Source organism: Oryctolagus cuniculus, chromosome 3, assembly GCF_051225735.1.
Source record: "Oryctolagus cuniculus isolate XC-2025 breed Fujian yellow rabbit chromosome 3, ASM5122573v1, whole genome shotgun sequence".
Taxonomy (NCBI): domain Eukaryota; kingdom Metazoa; phylum Chordata; class Mammalia; order Lagomorpha; family Leporidae; genus Oryctolagus; species Oryctolagus cuniculus.
In genome coordinates, this window is record NC_142869.1 from 101,399,152 (window position 1) to 101,423,813 (window position 24,662).

The 24,662-nt window shown below is 37.0% G+C and overlaps 1 protein-coding gene across 4 annotated transcripts in view; it reads left to right on the forward strand.

Annotated features, from left to right (window-relative positions):
* LRP1B (LDL receptor related protein 1B) overlaps window positions 1-24,662 on the forward strand; it is a 2,138,546-nt gene that overhangs the window by 984,967 nt on the left and 1,128,917 nt on the right. For all 4 annotated transcript variants that reach the window (XM_051849573.3, XM_070071546.2, XM_002712121.6 and 1 more), the window contains exon 7: window positions 9,873-10,035. In XM_051849573.3, coding sequence (XP_051705533.3) covers window positions 9,873-10,035 — 163 coding nt within the window. The remainder of the gene's footprint in view (window positions 1-9,872; window positions 10,036-24,662) is intronic.

The following is a 24,662-nucleotide window of genomic DNA, read 5'->3' on the forward strand; positions in this document are numbered from 1 at the left end:
ATCAGCCTAGATGTCCAACTGATGACTGGATAAAGAAATTATTGCATGCATACGCTATAGGATACTAGTTAGCAGTAAAAAAAATGAAATCCTGTCTTTCACAACAGAATAAATGGAACTGGAAGCCATTACACTTAGTGAAATTAGTCAGTCCCCAAAAGACAAATGCAATAAGTTTTCCCTGATCTGTGGTACCTAAAATGTAATGTATAGGAGTGAATTTGACAATTTGAGATTCAATGATTGTTTATAGCTCTTGTCTATACTGTTAAGGAATAGTGCCCCCCCCATACTATTAGTTGAACTCTTTACTTATTATATGGTTAATCTTATAAGTACAAAGCAAACTGAAAATGGATCTTTGTGAAAATTTAAAGTGGGAATGAGAGAGAGAGGGGAGAGAAGAGTGGGAGCATGGGCAGGAGGGAGGGTATAGCGGAAATGATCAAAGTTCCTAAATCTGTATAGATGAAATGTGTGAAATTTGTGTACCTTAAATCAAACTTAAAAATAAATTAAAAAGTGTAAAACAAGGAGACGGGTGCTATGGTACAGTGGAGTAAACTGCCACTGTGTGTTGCTGACATCCCATATCAGAGCACCAGATCGAGACCTGGCTGTTCCACTTCTGATCCAACTTCCTGCTGATGTGACTGGGAAGGAGCAGATAAAGGCTCACGACTTGAGTTCCTGCCCCTCATGTAGGAGATCTGGATGGAGTTCCTAGCTCTTCTACATCTTCTCCTATTCCCTCTCATGTCATTCTGCCACTCAAACAAAGATTTTTCTTGAAAAAATAAGCATGGCAGGTATTTGCTGTAACTTTAAAGCCACTAGTTAGGGCATCCCTATCCTATATCAGAGTACTTGAAATTGGGTCCTTGCCCTGCTCCTGATTACAGCTTCCTGCCAGTTCAGAACCCGGGAGACAGCAGATGATGGTTCAGGTAGTTGAGTCCTTGCCCCACACATGAGAGACTTGGATTGAGTTCTTGTCTGCTGGCTTTGGCCTGGCTTAATCCTACAATGGCATCAGGGGAGTGAATCAGTGGAGAGGAACACTGCCCCCTGACCCCACTCCATCTCTTTATGTTTCTGTTTCTCTTCCTCTCAAATAAATAAATGTTAAAAGAGCAAAAATATTAAAAAGTAAAACAGCAAAAATAACAAAACCATTTATAGAACACCAAGTTTTTTTAATTTGGAGAGGTCAGAGTTCTTTTTCTTTTTAAAGACTTATTTGTTTATTTGAAAGAGTTGCACAGAGAGAGGAGAGGCAGAGAGAGATAGTGGTCTTCCATCTGCTAATTCACTCCCCAGTTTGCTGCAACGACCAGAGCTGCACCGTTCTGAAACCAGGAGCTTCTTCCAGGTCTCCCACATATGTGCGGGGGCCCAAGAATTTGGCCCATCTTGTACTGCTTTCCCAGGCCAAGGCAGAGAGCTGGATTGGAAGTGGAGCATCCAGGACTCAAACCTGCCCCTATATGGGATGTCGGCACTGCACATAGTGGCTTTACCCACTATGCCACAGCGCCGGCCTGGAGGTCAGAATTCTTTACAGAGTTATTCAATAATATTCAATTATTCAGAGTTATTTAATGATAAATTGGGGAAAAAAGAAAACTTGGAGAAAAGGCAATTTAGTCTTAAAAAATCAAAGTTGTTTAAGGAAGGAGATGTAATCATATTAAAGTACTTTCTCACCTATCAGCAAAGATGTATATAGTCATAATTATATAAAGACTGAATATTAACTAAAAATTGAGATTGTGAGAAGTTATGGAGAAAGAAAGTGTGTGTGTGTGTGTGTGTGTGTGTGTAAGGATATAAGGAATAAAATCCTAGTCATATCTAGAAAATCAATAGATCATATTCAAATTTTAAAAACTTAAAAATACTAGTATAAACATTATATGGGAATAAATAAACACAAGTGAAGTAGGTAAAATAATTCGGATACCTTAGAGAGTAATAGAATGGACAGTGCTGTTCTTGACCATATACACTGGTGGAGTGTTTGATTAAATCATGTGATTGATTATATGATGCAAATAAATCACTTTTTATCAAATTATTTACTGACTTTACAATATAATTATTATACAATTCACTTATCTATCATAGTTTATACACTCCTATCTCTGCTACCTCTTTTCCCTGCATTTTCTCATATATTAGCCATGGTGTGGCAACTTTTATTCCTGGTCCTCATTTTCAGAACATGATACACTCATTCTGCTTGTTATGCCCTATCCCCAGATCTCCATATGACTAGCATAATCTTGTCCTTCTGTGCTTCAGTCAAACATTGTCCCTCTTAGAATAGCTTCTCTGACCAATAATGCTTTCAAGTTTGATTTTGTCTATTTTATCAACTACAACTAACTCCTCCCTTCTCCAGAATGGGACTATAGGCAGTATCCCAGCCTTGATCATGCCCAAACATGACAGTTTCAACACAAGAACATACTTTTTAAAAATAGAACAGAAATCTTCAAGAATTCAAATCTCCTGGGGTTCATATATCGATGTTTGTAGAATATCTTGTGTTTTCAGCGTTAGAGGTACACCATGGATCACTTAAAGTAATCAAGACAGCTACTAGTGTAGGAGCTAGTCTCATTTAGATATAGGTCTCAAATTTATATCCAATGGCTATGATGTCAAAAAAATCCATTTTTTAAAACTGCAATGACTTGACCATTACATTCATTATCTTTTGCTGTATAACAAATTGCTCCAAGATTTAGTGGCTTTAAAAAAAGGCAGGTATCTGTTTTCTCACATTTTCTATGGGTTAGAAATTCAGGAGTGGCTCAATCAATTGCAATCAAGATGTTGGCTAGGAGGCGTGGCACAGTGTGTTAAGCCACTGCTTGTGAAGCCAGCCTCCCATATCAGAGTGCTGGTTCAAGTCCTGGCTGCTCTGCTTTCTATCCAGCGCCTTGCCAATATGGCTGGAAAAGCAGTAGGAGATTACCCAAGCCCTTGGACCCCTAGCATCCAAGTGGGAGACCCAAATGGTCTTCCTGGCTCCTTGCTTTGGCCTGGCTGAGTCATAGTGGTTGTGACCACATGGGGAGTGAACCAACAGATAGAAGACCTCTCTCTCCCTCTCTGTCTTTATCTCCCTCACTCTGTCACTCTGCCTTTCAAATGAAAAGCTGTTAAAAAAAGATATTGTACTGAAATGTAATCATGGAATTTTTTAACTGGGTTTGGAAGGTTGACATCCAAGCTCACACTTATGGTAGCAGCAGGAGTCATAATTTCCTTGCAACAAGGACCTGTGCATGGGGCTACTTGAGTGTCCTCAGAGAATGACATCTGATTTCTACCAGAGTGAGTATGTCAAAGAAAGAAATGATAAAATGGGAAATTATCATGTGGTTTATGACTTAACCTCAGAAGTCTGAGTCCATCAGTTCTGCATTCTTATTGCTAGAAAGGAAAGACACAGCAAACAGTCCACATTCAAGAAAAGAACTTGGTCCACCTCTGGAAAGCAGTAGTATCAGACAATATGTAGACATATATAAAAACCATCTAACCTATTTGAATGTCTGTTTTATAATTACTTAATGCTTTACCTAGTACTATACTATTTTCTTGTAATCCTTTCTTATTCATATCACAAGCAGGCACAAAACTACACATCAAAAAAGTAAGGTCCTTTAGTTCCTTCTAGGAAGCACCTGTTATGTTTGGAACACCTACTATATGTCACTGCACTATATTCTTAACATTTGTTATTTAATTTAATTCCCTGAGCACTTCCCAAGGTAGACCTTGTGTTTATGTAATATAAGCCCAGGAACTTTATGGATGATAGTAACCTTTGCAGTAGGTATTTTTAATCACAGGGCTAGGTCCAACTGAAGAATAAACAATGTTTGCTTTGCTTGAGTGTAATAATACTAGTGGCCTTGATCCAATGTGGTTCCAGACAAGTTTTGCCTGATATACAAAATACTTTAAAACTTTTAAAAATTAGTTTATCATATTTAAAAACTGAAAGATTTCAAATGAAATACAGAAAGCCAACCTTTGAGCTTCTGTGAAACAATTAAGCAATTTTCTATCAAAACAAGCAGCTGCAGGTGATGCTGCCACCTTTTGATAGGTGCATACTTCCTACTCATCAGCTAGAATTACCATAGTCTCTGTTAACAAGTGCGCATACTTATGTTGTCTTTCTGATTCTTACAGATATAGAAATTTTCTACTTCTGGCTGGTTGAATATCAAATACATAATAAATAAAGAAGAAATAAAGTACTAGCATTTGTCAATATATAATTTCCAAAAAATTTTAAAGAATAGGCAAATATGTAGTGAATATGTGTCAAGGAATCATAGGACCTTTTAGTAAGAGAACCAGCAGAATGGTGAAGCTGATTCAAAGGAGAAGAGACTGGAATGTTTATAATTAAGGAAATAAAAGAGTGTTTACAAAAGAATTCAGTTAGTTATAAAATTGATTAATGTTTTACTGGGCAGTAGAAGTACAAACTTTAGGATTATCTTTTCCACCAGTTGGAAATCATTTCTATATTTATTGGTATAATACAAATTTGCAGTTTATCCATCTATAAATTGATATATAAATTCATATAGGATGAGATCTAGCCAGCATTAACTTGTTAAGTAAACAAAGTTGTATTTACCAAGAGAATTACTGAATCTTTGCAAGGGCCTAAAATACAATGGATTATGTTGACACTGAAAGCCCACACAGATATCCCTTTTCTATTTTTCCCTTAGCAAGATTTTGACTTTTGTTCTCAACAATTTTGTGGCTTGGACTCCTCTCTAAAACAATGCTTGAGTAGGTTTATTAGTTTCCTAGTGCTGTCCTAAGAAAAGATCAGTTGTAGCTCTAACAACAGTAATTTCTTAGAGTTCTGAAGAATGAAAAGGCTAAGATCAAGTCCTGACACCTCTTTGGTGTTCAGGGACCATCATCTTGTTATGTTCTCACATGGCCTTTTCTCCACATGGCCCTCTGGTGTTGTGCGTTCTAATTTTCTCATTTTGTAAGGACACCCATCGTGTCAGGTGAGAGTGACCCTAATGGCTACACTTTTCACTTCATGTTGTTCTGAGAGAAATTATCTCCAAATATGGCTACTTTTAGAAGTTCTGGGAATTAGAACTACTACATATAATTTGGGGAGGACACAATTCAGTCCTTAACACTAAGCACAGATTGTTTTTTCCTGAACTTAAAGGGTTTCTCTTTCACATTCATCAACTCTGATGGCTAATTACTTGCTTTATGACAAGATAGAAAACCTGATGCATCATTTTTAACTAATTATGAATTATTATAAGTGTTCTTCATTTATATTTTTATTTTTGAACTTTCATTTCAGTTAATTTTCACTGGGTACCACATAATGTTATTGGACTTAATAAATAATAAGTTTTAAAAACATGGTTAATAACTATGTTGTATATTATTTTGTAAGATTTTAAATGCTTTCAGTATTCTTTATTCTTTTAAATTACTGCTAGTATTGATAGATTTATCTTGTATTTCAAGCAAGGTATCAATAATTTCAGAGACTACAGATAGGAAGAGGGAAGTAACATTTGGCAGTTAGGAAATTCTCATTGACCAAACAAAATACAAGACATTTTAAAGGAATCAAGAGATCAAAATCCCACTGAATTTTGCTTGAAGTAATAATAAATAGTAACTAGAGAAATGAAATACCAAGCACATTTAAAACTTTGTTCTAGTGACAGTAAAGCCGTATGGGTATGATTAAAAGTTTAGAGTATTTTTTTAGTAATATCATAAAAGGATTATGGTTATCTTCAGTAATTTCCTATAAACTTTATTTCATTAAAGCAAAATAAGAAATATTGAATTTTTTCTAGAAAATCACCTATTTCATAAAATGCCCAAATCATTTCCAGTTTTCTGAAGGCAGAGAAATAATTCAGACTTAAAGATCTTGGCTTCTATGCTAGTTGAAAACTAACTAAATCTGTTCAGTTCATATTCTCTCCATCTCGCTCGCTCTCACTCTCTCTCCTCCTTTCTCTCCCTCCTTCCCCTCCATGTATTGCTAGGGCAGAAATGTCTCATACCTTTCCTTACCCATTATAAGTGCCACATCTGACACTGCTATGATAAAAACTGAGTTAACAGGGGAAAGCATGTCAAATTTATTTAAGAAAGTTTTAAATGACACCAAAGTCTTCAGAAATGAAGACCTAAAGACCCAGGGAAAGCTGTTGTTATTATACATGATTTCAAAGAATAATGTACAGTGGTGTAGAATTGATCAGGTTAAAAAGGGGGGAGAGAGCTGATCTAATGTTGATGAACTGAGGGAATAAAGCTCCCAAGGCCTACTTGTTCCAGTTCTTCTTGACCTCTGTGTGGCATGTCTGCCTCCTTGGTATGGGGCAAGATCCCTCTGGATCAAGGTATGTCAGGGGATTTCTTTATGACCCACCTCTACACAGAAATGTAAGGGAAGGTTAGAGTAATAATTCTTGGATTTATGGCTTGCTTTGGGGAACAGGATTTCTGGTTTCTATGACCTGCCTGGGAGAAGACTGATTTTAGTTTCTATGATTTGCATCAGAGGAGAAAAAAGGGATATGACACAGGAGGTAAAGAAAGTTCATAGAGAGATTTTGCTTTTGAATCCCTCCAGTTTCTTCTACTTAAAGTATATCATACTTTGGGATATCATTTTCTGAACCTTGTGTAAATTATTTGTCTAATGTCTCCAGTCTTGATACATATTACCTTGAGAGCAGACAGAAGCTTCAACTATAACAAAAATAAATAAAGCCAGTTCTTGACAATTGCTAAGTATTTGGCTAATCAGCCTCTTTATAGACTTAACTGATTCGAACTTGGATAGTTGTTAACAATAGCTATTGTTTCAATAGCAGAGAAACTTTCTGAAATGACAGAGTTGAAAGAAGGTTTGAACGCTGTCAAACTGCTCCTTTGTCTGAAATTACAATTGCAAAGACTAAGGCAACTGTATACCCAGCATGAGGGATGGGTCATTGAATGGACTCTGGCACATGCTTTATCTGAACCAAAGGTATTTAAAAAGACATTTGAAACAGTGGGTTCTGAGCTCCAACTGCTATAATATTGCAAAAAGACTCAAAAACAAAACAAAACCTACATTTCAGATTTTTGAAGACAGAAATAATTCAAATTTCTAAAAATCCTTGTTTTCGGACTTGTTGCAAAAAAAGCTTCTTGGAATTTAAGGAACATTTAAATGTTTATGATTCCATAATGGCTGTGTGATCCAGGAATGAAACTATGATCAATGACGTGAGTCTTTATCCCATGAATTAAAATATCCACTTTCTCCTTACACTTGTAGGACATGACAAAAATTCCCACTATGTAGATCCTTTCTCTACCTTCCAGTGACAATGCACCATTATGAATGATAATGCAACAACACATGCATCTTTGTTAGTTTTTCTGTTGAGAGAACATCAATCACTAAAGCAGCATGCTTGTGAGTGAGCATTTTGAAGCACAGAACAGAAAAGGAAAAATAATCTCTTCCCCTACTATCTTAGTTTCATCAGCTGGGACCAGGCAAATCAGACAAAAGACAGATTAAAGAAAAGTATATACATTTATTTAATATAAATTTTACATGTGAAAGGAACCTTCATAAGTAAATGAAAACAAAAGTAAAGATTGTGAATTTTTGTTGTTGTTACTAGTTCTAGTGAAAGGTAGAAATTCATGGCAAAACATGATTGGACATAGATATGAGTTGTGGATAATAACGGAGAAGAAATTGAGCAAGGCCAGTTCATTCAGGTTCCTCTCGAAGTCCCTCTGTCTTCAGATGTTAGGATGTTCCTTTCCTGCGGGCATAGGGAAGGCATCTCCCACATGAAGATCTTAGGAGTTTGTCTAGGTGTAAGGGGAAGAACAGAGAGACCTTCTTGCACTTACTTTTCTCAAATTCCTTTAGCATGAAATATTCAATAGGCCAAAGTAACACATTTGGGAGTAGCCTTTTCTGTGCTGTCTTATTCTGTTTAGTCAATGAATTATGATCCATACTAGGTTCAAGCAAGGAAGAATCAAAGTACACAATAGTTCCCTCTTGTTTACATTTTGCCTTCCATGGTTTAGTTACCTGTGGTCAATCACAACCAACATAATATAATAATCAATATTTTGAAAGACAGAGAAATACCCCATAGTCAGAAAATGGTTTCTGGAGTACATAATTAGTTCTATTTACCATCAGATTTTATTAATGTCTTACTATGACCAATTCATAAAGGAATATTATAATGATGTGTCAGTATTGGAATACAGCATTTAATGTTATTCAAGCTTTCGGAAATCAACTGGGGATCTTATAACTTATATACCATATAACATATGGACAAGAGACTATTGTAATTTTCAAAATTTAAAAGTGTGAATGTCATAAAAATCCAGAATAAACATGAGTTAAAATTGATTTATGCATTATTGAAGAAAAGAGATCAAAGTTGCTCTTTCCAAGAGCATTAAAAAAATTGGATATTGATGAGTATTTTAAAGAAAAAGAGGTTTAAAAGAGATTTATAGGTTAGGTATAAAAATGTTACTGTCTCATGGGGAAATTAAATCATAACATTTGTGGTTGTTTTTTTCCACCAGACGTTAACATGCAATTTCATAGTGTATAGATTCGCTCAAACAGAAATTACTCAAGTCAAACATAGAATACGTTCTTCTAGAGCAGCAGTATCCATAGTAGCCACTATATTATATGATTCTGAATTTAAATTAATTAAAATAATGCAATAAAGATTTAGCTTCTTAGTCACAGTTGCCAATTGTTAAGTGCTCAATAGACACATTTTGCTAGTGGCCACTGTCTTGGACCACTTAAACATGGAGTAATTCCATCACCAAAAAAAATGTGTTAATGGAAAGCACTTCTCTGGAGAATTAATCATTCCTTGAGCAGGCCCTTTTTACATTGTAGATGTATGCCATTGGAAGAACCCATCCATTGTCGTTTGGCTTTATTTCCAAGTTTTGGCTTTTTTTTTTTTTTAAGATTTGTTTATTTATTTGAAAGTCCAAATAACAGAGAAGGAAAGGCAGAGGCCGAGAGGCAGAGATCATCAATCCGCTGTTTTACTCCACAAACGGCCATAACTGACAGAGTTGGGCCAGGCTGAAGCTGGGAACCAGGCACTTCATCCTGGACTTCCATCTAGGCTCAGGGGCTGAAGCACTTGGGCCATACTCTGTTGCTTTCCCAGGCTTATTGGCAGGGAACTGGACTGGAAGTGGAGCAGCTGGGACTGGAACTGGCAGCATTATGGGATGCCAGCATTACAGGTGGTGGCTTTACCCTCTATGCCTCTGTGCTGCCCCTGGTTGCTTTTTCTTAAGCAAAGGGATGTTATAGATCCTTTTAACTTGCTCAACTCTTTATTTTTTTTTAAATAGAGGATTACCTGAGAGCAAGGTTTGCCTTAAGTTCACTATAGCTGAACTTAAAAGCTGTCCTATTAAACCAGTTGTTCGTTGGATTGTATAAGTTATTTTGAATGGAAGTAAAAAGAGAAAGATTGTATTGTCAATATCTATACATTGGGATTAGAAACTCTCATTTCTCCAGGTCATCCTCCATCTTCAGATAGCAGGAAAGATACAAAGAGGTAGTCATGATTTTACATAAGTAAATCAACTCCTTTTAGTACATCAGGAAATTATCTTTGTAGATTCTTATAAAATGTCTGTAGTTTGGAAATGCCCTCTGTGAGGGTTGAGTTAGGCTTACATTCTCTTTGGGTTGTGATGTAAGATTTGCACCTGTGATTCAATGATTTTGTGTATGTGTTTTTCAGATGTGCAACAAATGGCGATTGACTGGCTCACCAGAAATCTCTATTTTGTGGACCATGTCAGTGACCGCATCTTTGTCTGTAATTACAACGGGTCTGTGTGTGTCACCCTGATTGACCTGGAGCTCCATAATCCTAAGGCAATAGCAGTAGATCCAATAGCCGGGTAAGATATTCTTCCGTACACTGTTTGATCTGAAAAAGTTTCCATTAAAAACAAAAGATTAGAGGCTGACAAGAATTGTGGAAAATAAGACTATGGAATCAACCTTCATTTTTTTTAGAATTGATTTTTAACAACTGCATTTCAGGAATCAAAAGGCTGTCTCTCACCATGTAGAAGCTGAGGATGACCTATTTCTTAATAAATCAATAGTGTGGCCTACCCTTAGACACAAACAAGCCTTTGCCCTCACAGGGACTGCTTTTTGGTCACCAAAGAGTCTCAGGGTAGTTTTAAGTTAAAGAGAAGTGACATTTAAATATTTATCTGTGTATCTTTTAGTTAGCAAAATTCAGAAATGCTATTCGAAAGATCTCTTGTTAGCATACGTAGGCCTCGCATAATATTCAGGATTTTTAAAATGGGTACAATATATGTTTAAGGGTACTAGAAAACATTAAATATATATTTTTGTTAGTTCAGACACTAACTCTTTTTTTTTTCAGTAACTGTTGATATGTAAACCCAGCACTATTACGCAGTTAGTGAATTCCTCAACAGAATCAATCCTCTATTTTCTAACTTTTTAATTGTGCAAGCCACTTTACTGGTTAAAAAAGATTTATGTAGCCTCCATAGACAATATAGTCATTAATCTTTTAAAATAGTTCCTTATTTGTCAAAATATAATCATAAAAGATTTAAATTTCTATCAACTTTGTTCATGTGAGCAGAAAACAATATAGGAATTTTGTTATTATTTTGTAGTCATGATGGTATTATTAGAGGATGAGAGACGAAAATATGCAATTTCTATAGATTTATTGGTTTTGCCAATTATCGGTCAAGAATAATCTCCTTTTATTTGGAGAAGCCATTATTTTTGAAGATGTAAGTTGTAGCAAAGATTTGAACACAGAAATTGTGTTCCTGTTACTATTTGAATCATCCTCAGGCAGTTGGGGCTGAAGTGTCTGATGAAACATATCCTATATTGCCATAAGCCTCCATTCAATCAATGGGAAAATATTTACTGAGGAAACAGCTGTCATCCATATGTGGACTTTTGTCACTCTTTACTTAAAGTCTGATTGAATATTAAGATGCATCATCACAATGGCTCTGATTCTGACAAGAACAGCTTGCACGTAAGAACTTTGCTACGGAGGCTGTATAATATAATTCTTGTATGGAGCTCTATTTGTATTTGCGGCAGATGGTTCCTTGACTCAATCTGACTGCAGTGATGCTTTGGAAGACATTAGTAAAAAGAAGTTGTATTTAAACTGATTTGTTTGGGTGGTTGGAGAGGGTAGTAAGAAAGAATTGGAAATTTACAAATGTGCTAACAACATCTTTTGGCATACTGTTTAGAAATGTATTTGCCTGTGTGTTATTCCTTGGATGAGTTAACTGAATTTCAAATTAGCCAGGAGACACTCTTGTTAGCCAAAAATGGAAAGAGGTGAAGCTACTGCACCCGCCCCTTCTTTCGGCTATGTATCCTTCCCAATTCTTAAAGACTCAGAGACCCTTTTCAAACAAAAGTGCTAATCTGAAGTATACACGAACACCATCTCTCTTTCTTAACAACATATTTCATGTTCTCAGGTTTCCTATTTTTCACTGTCATTATATGAAAGAATCATATTTTGTCATTTTTTGTAAAAGGAATTAGGAGTAGAAAACCGCACATTGTTTGTCCTTACTCTCGGCTGGATTCCTTTGGGCCTAGTAACTGTTTAAATGCACTTTTGTCATGTATCATTTATCACAAAATGTTCTTTGGAAATTTTGTTTGCTCCATCTCTCTAGCACAGACTTTCAGTCATGAATCTTACCTATCAGGAAGGAAAGCTCTGTTCTTTTGTAAATATGTATGCCTGCTTACAATAGAACACTTTCAAATACATTCTACTTCCCTTTTGTTGTCAGAAATTTGGCTGGAATAACGGGATGATGCTGTGCAGGAACAGAAACGGTTTTTCCATGACCTTCTACGTTTGGATATGCTCTTGGGTAATTAGGCGCATTTCAGCTTGAATAACTCAACATGATCTCAAAGAGGAGGGTTCTGTCCCTAAAATCTTTCCTACCTTGTGCTAATTACATGGAATGATATATCTTAGGTTCTTTCCTCTGTAACTTGAGTTCAGGAAATGTCGGAATGTATTCATAATGTGGCATAACTCTTAGAGTTTAAACTTAATACGTTTGGAATGGAGGGAGATGTACTTTACCCTACTAAAGCCCACATTGAAAAGGAGTCTTTTACTTGGTCATACTTTAAACTTCACTTTTTTCAACTTCTTTCTCTTTTTAATCTAAAGACTACCATGGAATTATCATTACTACCTTAAAAGTATTTTTGTTCTTCATAAGTTCTATATGTTATAAATTTTTTCTGGACTATGATTGTGACCTGAAACCAGTCTCCAACTTTTAAATCAAACTTGTGAATACCTTCTGCATTTCTAGATGTTGATGTCGATGCATTAGTTGAGGCTATTTCCCAGATTTTCTCCTTTCCTTCAAATTGTTAGCAGTGTTTCTTTCCAGTGATTCCTTGAAATCCTTTCCAGCATTATTTCTATGGAGTTATTAGAGTTGAAAGGTAGCATTAGGATCATAGTCCAACTAATATAAGAAATAGTATTTCTGTTTCTTTAATGGTTTAGGACTTAATACCTGAGCTCACTCTCCCTGTGGTCAAATCCTGACTCTATCACTCTACAACACTTTGTTTTCCAAAGCCATGCCTTTATTTTCTCATTGTAAATATGTGACTAATGATGACCCTATACTGTGAGATAGTTGAATGGATTTAATAAGATCAATATGTAGAGTTTCTTCATGGTGCTGCAAAAAATAGTTGATAATATTTCTATATGATTTATTTATTTATTTGAAAGGCAGAGAGAGAGAGAGACAGAGAGAGAAAGAGAGAGAGAGGTCTTCCATCCTCTGGTTCACTTCCCAAATGGCCACAACGGCTGGAGCTGGGCTGATCTAAAGCCAGGAGTCTGGAGCTTCTTCCACATGGGTGCAGGGTCCCAAGGATTTGGGCCATCTTCATCTGCCTTCTCAGGCACATTAGCAGAGAGCTGTATCAGAAGTGGAGCAGCTGGGACTTGAACCGACACCCACATGGGATGCTGGCACTGCAGTTGGCAGCTTTACCTGTTATGCCACAGTGTCAGCCTCCCTGTTATTAATATTTCTAACACTGATGATATCATTATGAATAGAGTTATCCTTTATATCTTCCCATCAATGATGTCTTTTTCAGTCCCAGTCCCATTCTCTTTCTACTAAGACCCTCCTGAAAGGATTTATTCCATAATGCAGTAACAGAAATGAACTAAGGAAATCAGAAAAAAATAGATATAGCCTAGGAATAAAGGAAAAATACTTGTAAGGTGTTGGAGGAGAAAATATATCACAACTATTGGTATGAGGGAACTGGTGAGGGAAGATCTCTTATCTCACCTGTCACTAGGTTGGTGGGTGATACAATTAAAATAAAGGCAAGATTAACAAGAAAAAAATGAAGATTATTTATTATAAGTGTTGCATAATGCAGGAGACATCAGACATGAAGATCCAAAGAAAGAGAGACCTCTGCACTAGGTTTGATAAATGGGAAATATGACTGCACAAAAGGGCAAATAATGTTGGAAGAACGTTGTAAAGGCTGTTTGTTCAGATTCTTTTCTGTGTCCCTATAACTTCAGTGACAAGGATGTCCCTTCTGGGTAAAGAATGGATACTTCTCACATGAGAGTTTTTTGACCTACTTCAAAGAAAGCTCAGTTAATTATTTTGTGGTGTTTGTTAAAGGACTTCAGTGACCTGTCTGCTTCTGCTGTTTCCTCGAATGCCAAGGTGCCATAGTTTTATTACATGCCTTTAACTGCACCAAGGAAAAATGTGATAGGAAGAAAGAATATTTTAAAAATCGATTTTGGAAGCTGGCGCCGTGGCTCACTAGGCTAATCCTCCGCCTGCGGTGCTGGTACCTTATGTTCTAGTCCCGGCTGGGGCACCGGATTCTGTCCCAGTTGCTCCTCTTTCAGTCCAGCTCTTACTGTGGCCTGGGAAGGCAGTGGAGGATGGTCCAAGTGCTTGGGCCCTGCACGGGCATGGGAGACCAGGAGGAAGCACCTGGCTCCTGGCTTTGGATCGGCGCAGTACCAGCTGTAGCGGCCATTTGGGGGGTGAACCAATGGAAGGAAGACCTTTCTCTCTGACTCTCTCTCTCACTGTCTAACTCTGCCTGTCAAAAAAAATTGATTTTGTCCAAGATGTATTTAGACAACCTTCAATATCTTTCAAAGGATATAATTCAAATACATGCCATTTGAATAGAATTCATAGTATACCATTCCTTCAGAGTTACCTTGGCTCACTGAATTGCGAAGTTTTTAAAGATTGTATTTATTTATTTGAAAGGCAGAGTTATAGTAAGAGAGGAAGAGACAGAGAGGAAGGATATTTTATTTGCTGGTTAACTTCACAACACCAGGGCTGGGTCAGGCTGAGGCCAGGAGCCTGGGGCTCTATCTGGATCTCCCATGTAGGTAGCAGGGGACCAATTCATCTGGTACTGCTCTGCTAGGTGTATTAGTAGGGAGCTGTATTGGCAATGGGTACCTGAAACTTGAACTGATGCCCATATGGATGCCAATGTTGTAAGCAGTGGCATAATCCATTGTAGCACAACCCTGACCCCGTGAACTGTTTTTCAACATAACATTGTTTAAAGAATACATCATATAGTATCTAGATCTAATTAGGGGTGTAACATAGGTCCTAAGTGGACTTAGTCTATGATTTTGGTTCTAAAGTACAGCTCCCAGCTTCCTATTAAAATTAGCATAGCAGACTTGGGACAAGCATTTATTTCACCATGAATATGATATGGGTGCAATAATATTAAAAGATAAGCAGTCAGATAATCCTAAACATAATAGTTATTAGAAAAGCAGAGTAAAATTAAAGTTGCAATTGAAAATTTGAGAAAAATATATTTTCAGGGACTTGGCAAACCATGCATAAAATTAAAGTTCAGTAGAATTATGTGAGTTAGCTAAGAGTGAGGGACAAATCTCCAAGGTTAAGTGAAAGCAGAAATCAAATATTTTCCAAGTACAATAATATTCTTATTCTGTGTAAGATGGACATTTTGACCTTCAGAGAGTGAATAGATGAGTGATTTGAGGATTTACTTGTGAATTCATGAACCCATGTCAATAATGAGGAAGAAGTATGCTGTCTTTATGCTCTACAAGAGGGTGCCATCTGCCAGGAGACAGACAAGTGAAATTGAGTCTCACAAGTTATATTCACACAGGAGTGATTGACAGAAATTAAGAATTAAAAGACCTTTCCCATAACCCATCTGGATCTCTACTGTTGGTGAAACTAATCATGGTTGAGAAATTAAAAATAGAATCAAAGTTAATGGCCATCAGGGAGCAGGACTGACTAATGAAATTCTAATCTGAGATGCTATGTTAATGTGGGAAGCTGGAAAATGAAGCAGGTTTGCCTGTAGACATGAAAGTGGTTTGTAACAGGGGGAGATCTTTTAGAATCAAAAGGGTTGAGAATGATCCTGCGGGGGAAGCAGGTCACACAGCAGACTCATAGAATGGCAAATGCCCAAAACAGCACTCCTGCCTCAGAATCAACCCTTGGGACATTCGGATCTGACTAAAAGGTCCATGAGAGTCTCGCAGGCATGGAAAGCCATGACACGGTGGCAAAAAACAATCTAAATGAAGGATCTTGGCGAACAACACTCCAGCAGAAGGATCAGGCCATCAAGGAGAGAGGCGCCTTTCTCTGAAGGGAGGAAGGAACCTCCACTGTGATATGGCCTTGACTAAACAAATTCAGAGTTGGTGAACTCAAGGGGCCTCCATAGCCTAGACAGCTCATAGCAAGAGTCTCGGGTGATTGCTGACGTCATAAATAAGAGTGCCAATTGTTAAATCAACAACGGGAGTCACTGGGTTCATGCTCCCTTCGCAGGATCTCTGTCCTTAATATGTTTATCTATGAAACTCAAAAACAACACTACTAGTCGAACAATACCCTATACCTGGTTCGGTTGTGTGAGTGCAATCTGTTGAAATCCCTGCTTAGTATAGACTAAATTGATCTTCGGTATATGAAGGTAACTGAAAATGAAACGTGATGAAGGGGGGAGAGGGGAGAGGAAGTGGGTGAGGGGAGGGCCACGGGAGGGAGGGAGGTTGGGGGGAAGCCACAACAATGCAAAAGATGCGTTTTATATTCTACTTAAAACTATTGGTTGAGCTCTGTAATTAATACACAATTACTCTTAGGTGTTTAATTAATGCTATAACTAGTACTCAAATAGTGTTTTGCACTTTATGTTTCTGTGTGGGAGCAAAATGTGGTAATCTTTGCTTAACATACGCTGGATTGATCTTCTGTATATAAAGATAATTGAAAATTAATTGTGATGTGAAGGGGAAGGGAAGAGGGAGTGGGAGAGGGGAGCGTTGTGGATGGGAGGGAAGACACGGGGTGGGGGGAGGGGGCTATTGTGGTCCATAAGCTGTACTTTGGAAATTTATGCTCATTAAATAAATTAAAAAAAAAAATAAATAAATTATTTAAAAAAAAAAAAAAAACGGGGAGATCTTTGAAGTAAAGAGCACGTTATCATTTGTTGCATGGTTCCCAGAGCTGCCTGGGTTCCAGATTGAAAACTTTACGCACTAATTAACTTGTGATGGAGCACGCATAGAATCTCTATGCCCCTTAGACTTCATTGTGGACAAATTAAACCCACAGATTGCTTCCCTACCTGTTAATCACTACCTAATTATTTGAATATTGAGATGGTTCTAAAAATTATAATGAGTTTCAATTTCAGTAAGCATCTAAAATATGACCCTTGTATTATTTTTCTCCCCTTGGAGACATCAATCTTGAAGGGTAAAGTATTCTTCTTCAATTCATGACTTCCCTATTGTTTTGGAATTCTTTTTCACACTTTAACGGTGGCAAATCATGAATTCTGAATTTTAAAGGAAAACTATTACCTGCACAGCACTCACAAACCCACTAAAAAAATTAAAATGTTAATTGCCTAGCTTCCTTCAACTTTTCAGTACTGCTATAACTTACATTTCCCAAATCTGATGCATCTCCTCATGTCAAAAAAGTATCTGGCCTGCATGAAATTGTGGTATAGAAGGTTAAGCTTCAGCTTGGAATGCCTTGCTCCCATAACTGAGTGCTTGGTTTGAATCTTGGCTACTCTTCTGATCCAGCTAGCTGCTAGTGTATCCAAGAGGAAGCAGATGGTGGCCCAAGTACTCGAAATCTTGCCACCTGCATTTGGAATTCCTGACTTTTGGATGTGGCCTGGCCTGGCCCCAGCTGTTGAAGGCCTTTGGGGAGTGAACTAGAGGGGATGGAAGATCTCTCTCTCTCGTCTTCCCCTCTCTCTGTGTTACCCTACCTTGAAAATGAATATGTAAACATTAAAATATATTTTAATTTACACAAGATACCTGTGTAAATTTATGGCATACAGTGTGATATTTTGATACATGCATACAATGTGTGATGATCAAATTGGGATAATTAGCATATATATCACTTCAAATATTAATCATCTCTTTGTGGTAAGAATATTGAAAAATCTTCTCTCCCAGCTATTTTGAAATATGAAATAAATTATTGGCAGCTGCCATTACATTGCCATGCTGTGGAACACTATCACCCTAGTGTTTTCTTTTCCTTTGGCTGTATAACATGAGCTGGGATTGCTGGATCATATGATAGCTGTTTCTGATTTTAGCATTTTGAGGTCCCTACATACTATTTTTCATAATGGCTGTACTAACTTACATTCCCACCAACTCTGCTTTCAGAAAATTCATTTTCTTGAAGACAAAAGTAAATTTAGTCTCATTCAGAAACTCCTTGTGTTTTCCTCTTCATAAGCAGAAAATCAGAGAAAAATGGAGACATTATGATAACTGTTAAAACTTTTGAGTATGTTTTGACTTATGGTAATTTCTCTCCTGGACATCTAGAAGTTAAGTCTCTTGGTAAAAAAAGAAAAAAAGAAATGATAGATAAAATGAACTGGTAAAATGTATTTTGGGTTATTAGTATATTTTTGAGACTTTCTAGAACCGCACATAGGATGCTGCAGCACCCAGATGGTCTGACCCTGTATTCACCTGTATGATTAAAAGGCCATTGGGTTACTTGCCTTCTTTTCTTTATAGTCGATCAGTTAATATATATAATGACAGAATCCCTAAGGTTATAAATCTGTGTTTTTTCCCCAAGGCATATGCCATGACTTTTTAAATCTATATGGGTATTATTATAACATATATTTCCATATTTTCATCTATTTGTGACACACTCAAATATCTCAGTATTTTTCTATCTATTATGATTCCTTATTTTGTTTCATTACAACTTTTCCTATGTTAGTTTGACATGCCTGGCAGTAGCCAGGTTTATAAACAATTAATGAAGTTTAGGTCAACATACTAAGGGTTCCAGACACTTTCTGATCCAACCTTCACTTCAGAGTTACTGATGTGAATAAATGTGAACACATGGGTGGCTGTGAACACATGTTTCATGGGCTGTATTCATTTTGATGGAATTTCATAGTTTAATGGCTCACAGGTATAAATAAATGCCTATGAGTATTTAGTATGTTTTAATCCTTCTCATTGATTCTCTTTTGGTCAAATTTCTACTTCTTTCCAAATGCTTCTCTAGACCTTTCTTCAAGAGGAGGTTCATCTAAGGTATTTGCTAATTAGTGTTTCTTACAAATTTTCTGTAACATTGTCATTAGCCTGGGATTATGGTAGCTACTTTTAGAGGTTCATCTGTAATGTGATCTTTACTGAAAATTTAGCCCAAATTGATGTGGTTCCCATTGTGTTCTCTAATACATGTTATTTTTAAAGTCAACATAGTTCAAAACATTCCCATTTCTACTTTTTCTCCTTAATATTTTCTTTCATTCTGACTTCATAACTTTTCAATGTCTGTTAAGCTTATCCTTAAAGTACTGAGTTAACAATTCAGTTTCTAGTAATCTTAGTCAATGTCTTTCATCCTTTTAATTACTACCTAAAAAACATAGTTTTCATTTAAATTCCCATTCTGATTAGCACCATCTATTTAAAAAGGCCAAATAAAAACAACTTGATATAGCTTAGTTGGTAAAGAAATGTATTATCTTATTTAAAACTCTATATTTAGAACCATTCCAGGGTTGGCTAATTTTAGTAAAGTAATATTGTTAAGGACTTAGGTTCCTTATACCATTTTTCTCTTGGATGTTATCCTTAGTGTATTCTTTTCACACTAACACCCCTATGATTATGAGATGTCTGCTGAATTCCAGGTATTCCGTGTAGAAATAAGTACCAGTTAAAGAACAGTACCACTGTTTCCTGGTCACCAAGTAGACATTCTCTCATGTCTCCTTGGTCAGAACTAGAATGGTTGTATTAGACAATTTTTACCATTTGCAAATGAAAGGCAGAGAGAGATGGGAATGAAATTGAGATCAGGCTAATGTGAAGCAAGACAAACGGATTATGAACTGGCATCATTTATTAAACTACTGTCCTGGGGTGCCATTGAGTGGTTTCTCGTGAGAAGCTCTTTATCTTTTCTTTGTTCTTTCTGAACACTGAGGAGTCTCTTTTCACTTAGCTACACTAGTTTGGAACGTGGACAAATAGTATTTTGCTCCAACTCTTCATTCCTTTTCTAGGAAATCTCCTGTAGTTTGTTTTAGCCAAGGACATTTATACTTCTGAAGATTATTTTTCTTAACTCTTTTCCCAGGCAAAGGATAGGTTTTTCTTCTCTAACATTTTATACAGTGCTAGAAGAGGCTGTGGTGAGGGCATTCTAAATGACGTCAATTTTGCCCCAATTTTATCTTTGCATACATAGTTCATGAAACTGATAGTACTTTCTATTCCATCAGATTCTCTAGCTCTTTGGGGAGCTATGAGAACATTTCTGAATCACTTGGGTAATAATAAGTAAATTATTACTTTGCTTATAAAATCACTCTCATGTGGCAAGAAAGCTTTCTTATTCTTTGCCAGATAATAGGTTATAAACTGGAAGAATCTGCCAATAATAGAAAAGAATCATTTTAACATTTTCTACTGGTTCAAAGTTATTTTTATTTGTTTCTGACAAAAAGTCCTGTGAGAGGGCCGGCGCCGCGGCTCACTAGGCTAATCCTCCGCCTAGCGCCGCCGGCACACCGGGTTCTAGTCCTGGTCAGGGCGCCGGATTCTGTCCCGGTTGTCCCTCTTCCAGGCTAGCTCTCTGCTGTGGCCAGGGAGTGCAGTGGAGGATGGCCCAGGTGCTTGGGCCCTGTACCCCATGGGAGACCAGGAGAAGCAACTGGCTCCTGCCATCGGATCAGCGCGGTGCGCCGGCTGCAGCGCGCTGGCCGCGGTGGCCATTGGAGGGTGAACCAACGGCAAAGGAAGACCTTTCTCTCTGTCTCTCTCTCTCACTGTCCACTCTGTCAAAAAATAAAAAAAAAATAAAAATAAAAAAAAAAGGAAAAGTCCTGTGAGAACAAGAAGTGAATATGAACCAATGATCCTGCCTTTGAAAGTACGCAGACAGCTTTCCCGTAGCACTCAGGTCTGATACAGGCTTCCAAGATGAATAATGTGATCTATTTCCTCCTGTAGTTAGAAGTACAACAGATTATGTATAAAATATCAAACATTACAATATAAATATGTATTTACTACAGTTTATAAAAGCCCACAAAACATTTCACACAATAAATAAAATAATAAGCAGTGACATTTAAAATTCCTTAGGGGAGTAATAGGTCAAGACCAAAATGTTATTTTCAAAAACTAAGAGAATCTAGGTTTGTAAACACTACAAAGAAAGAATGAAAATTAAAAACAATAAATAAGTGTTTGACACCTTTCTGTTTATACATTATCACTCTTTAAAACACAAGTTCAAGATTTTACTGTAGGCCATATATTCATATTCAGCCAAAATAAATAAATGAAAGAAAAGGAAAATACCAACATTCAGCTTTTATGCTGAGCTATGTTTTGTTCCACTTGACTGCTGAGGCTTGTGGAACATTGAACCAGAATGGGTATTTTCTTTTGAGCTGAACCTTTAATGGCTTGAGTTAGAAGAAACTGGCCTGGCTTTCAGGGTCAAAGTGGGTGTTTTCTCCAATAAGGTGGCTTTGACTGAGGATTATTTTAGTCATACAAAAAAAAAGTTTACTTAAGCACACATTTTACTTAAATTGTTTACAGTTATATCATTAAAATCATAAGATGATGGATACCGTCAACACTTTTTTTTTGTATGACTCAAGCTGATATGTTAAAATATTTAATGCTTCTTTGGAACAAAAAAAGGTGATGGCTTTTGTCATTGATCCTATTCATAATTATAGTTTAGCCATGTCACGAACAAACAATTTAGTAAAACTCAAAATTTACTGTGTAAAATAGCTTGTGGCAAGCATACAATGAGATTAAAAAGCAGCCAGATAAGGGCTGGCATTATGGCATATCAGGTTCAGCTGCCATCTACAGTGCTGGCATATCATATGGGCACTAGTTTAAGTCCTGGTTGCTCCACTTCTGATCCAACTCTCTGTTAATGTATTTGGGAAAGCAGGGCAGTACAGTCCAAGTGTTGGGGACCCTGTCATTCCTGTGAGAGACACGGATGGAGTTCTAGGCTCCTGGTTTCTTCCTGGTCTAGCCCAGCTCTTGCAACCATCTGGGGAGTACACCAGCAGATGGAAGATATCTCCCTGTCTTTCTCTCTTTCTGTGTAACTCCAACTTTCAAATAAGTAAAATTAATTTTAAAAAGCAGCATAATCAATATTTCTCTGTCTTCTGGAAGGTTCTGGTCTTGGCTCAAATAACAGAAGGCAGAAATGGGAATCTTCATGAGTTAAATGTACACCAAAATAATTAATTAACATCAAAAATTCAATATAGTACTGTACAAAATCAAAAAGACTTCAAATTTATAGCATCTCAATCATTTTTATGAAGGCAAAAAAAAATTCATGGTTTAGTTTTTCAGTTATATGCTGTATTATGAATTTAATTTGGTTAAATTTTGAAATGTACACACAAAAATTTAACTTATATGTTAAATTGAGTACATGAAGCAAGTAAAATTTCCATAGGATACACATTAAGCTTTGAATGAATATGAATAGGATAATCTCCTTATAACAACAGTATTTATTAGAATATCTATTGTTGCCCTTATAAACTCCAAAACTGTAACTTAACACAGCAAAGTTATATTTAACACTAACATATTAATACAATGAGGTGACACAGGTTAATGAGAAGCTTTCTTCATTGTGATTAGTCAAGGATCAAGGTTTCTTCCATTTTGTAGCACTAGAATATTATAGGACTTCATAATATTTCCACTCCCAACTAACAGAAGGAGAAATGTAGTAAAGATATAAGGACACAGTTGGATGCAAGTAGATCAGGGAAATCTAGCTACTAATTAGATAACTACTTGCCCATGACAACAACATACTGAGGAAGTAGAAGCATGCATTTTCAATAAACAATGACTATTTCTGCCAAAATCTTTTTTTCTGGCTACTAAATATTTAAATTTATCTTTCTTCTGAATCATAGAATACATTGGAGAGGTCTGAAGAAGGTTTATTAAAATTGCAGATTATGAAAAATAATATATGAATTTCAAAACTATTTGCAACAAAATAAACTTATAAATTTGATTTTACAGAAATTTTCTGAAGTACTCTTGTGCATTTATATCAAAAAACAGGATATCCAACTGATGTCATTTTGTTACTTTATATAGCAATCTGTGAACCAAAAGGTTGGACATCTGAACTTACTGTCCCCTCCATATACTATAAATATGATAAAGCAACAAGAGAAGCAGTAGCAACAACAACAACAAAATCCTTCCAAATTAGTAGTGACCATTGGTCCAGTTCCCTCTCCAGGTCAGAGCAAGGTCATTGCCAAGAGCAGAGAATGAAGATGAAGTCCAGTTGTCATTGCAGTTGGAAAGTCCCTAGTTAGATTTCGCCGTCCCCTTCACCTGTGCTTTCTAATTTGTTTCGTTCTGTTGCTCCCCTCTTCGCGGAGGAACGACACAGGACCTTGCTCTGTTCTTTTGTCTGCTCGGCCCTCCCGGGGTTTGCTGATGGTTCTTCCCAGGTTGGCTGCTGTCCCTCCACCTCCGTGGAGGGGCGGGCCCCCCTGCCACTTTCCCCACTTCCGCGGGGGAGCGGCACACCGCCAGCCGGCTCTCTCGGGGGCTGCTCAGATGTTATCCGGATGTTCCCCTTAGATGTTCCTGGTGCATGTTGTCTCTCTCCTCCTTTATAGTCCTCTTCCACCAAACCCAACTCTGCTACCCACATGCTAAGTACGCTGCTCTCCTCCAATCAGGAGCAGGATCAGCTCCTGCAGGTCATCACTCAAGTTGGCGAGAGGCAGCTGTGTAGAAGTTGTTTACTTCCTTCTCAGTGCCATATTGTGGGAGAGCAGATGCATAGAATAAGTCTTAATTCCAGTAACTTAGTCTAGTCTGAGTTGCTCCCCACAGCGTTCCATACTATACCTGAAGTTGGCAGTGGGGAGTATTCTCACCATGGGACCCTGTATGTTTCACAAACTGTTTCTTCCTCTTTTAAATTTTTTTTTTAGTTTGAAGAAATAGTGGTTTATAAGGTATGCTTCTGGCTTTAGTGCTGCTTGGATTTGTATTAATCAGAGTTCACTCTAAGATCTGGAGATAGGTTCAGTTTCCCATGAGTCATGAAGACTTTGGACCTGGGCAGAACAGGGAAAGAAAATATCAGCATAATCAAGTTCCCCACAGGTAAAACAATTAGAAAAAGCATAACTGAGATAGTCTAACTAAAAACAGAAGGAAGATGTATGGAATCAATGCCATGGAATATTTGCTTTGGAATGCAAATTAATTGAGTGCAAAATTGCATTGTTCCTGATATATTTTCTGAGGTTCTTTATCAGGGTCCTGCAAATGCTAGATAAGCATGGTAATGGTGGCGGTAGTGGTGGAGGTGATTATGATGATGACAATGACTGAAATATAACTGCATCCGTAAAACCAGTGAAGGTGATGCTCACCTCAACAAAATAAGTATTGAAACTGTGTGGATATCAAGTTTGTGTGCGTCTGTGTGTGTGTGTGTGTGTGTGTGTGGAGGAGCTTTATATACTTATTTTAAAGCATGCTAAACTTACAGAGGAATTCATGGTTCATTCCACAGGGAATGGTGCCCGAGAGATCGTTAGTAACTTCTCAATATTAAGACGTTGGCTTAAATGATTGAACGTAAGGGGAGAGATAGTTAGAAAATAGAACTCCCTGATGAAAACTCTGCCTTCTCTAGATCCCCTTACTCAAAGTAACTTTATATGTTACTGTTTATAATTTACTGTTATCTAAATTTAAGATTGTTTAATACAGAAAAGCTATTTTTGAGTCAGGCCTATTTTTAAATCTATTTTTCATTGAGTTATTACACATATCAAATTCTAT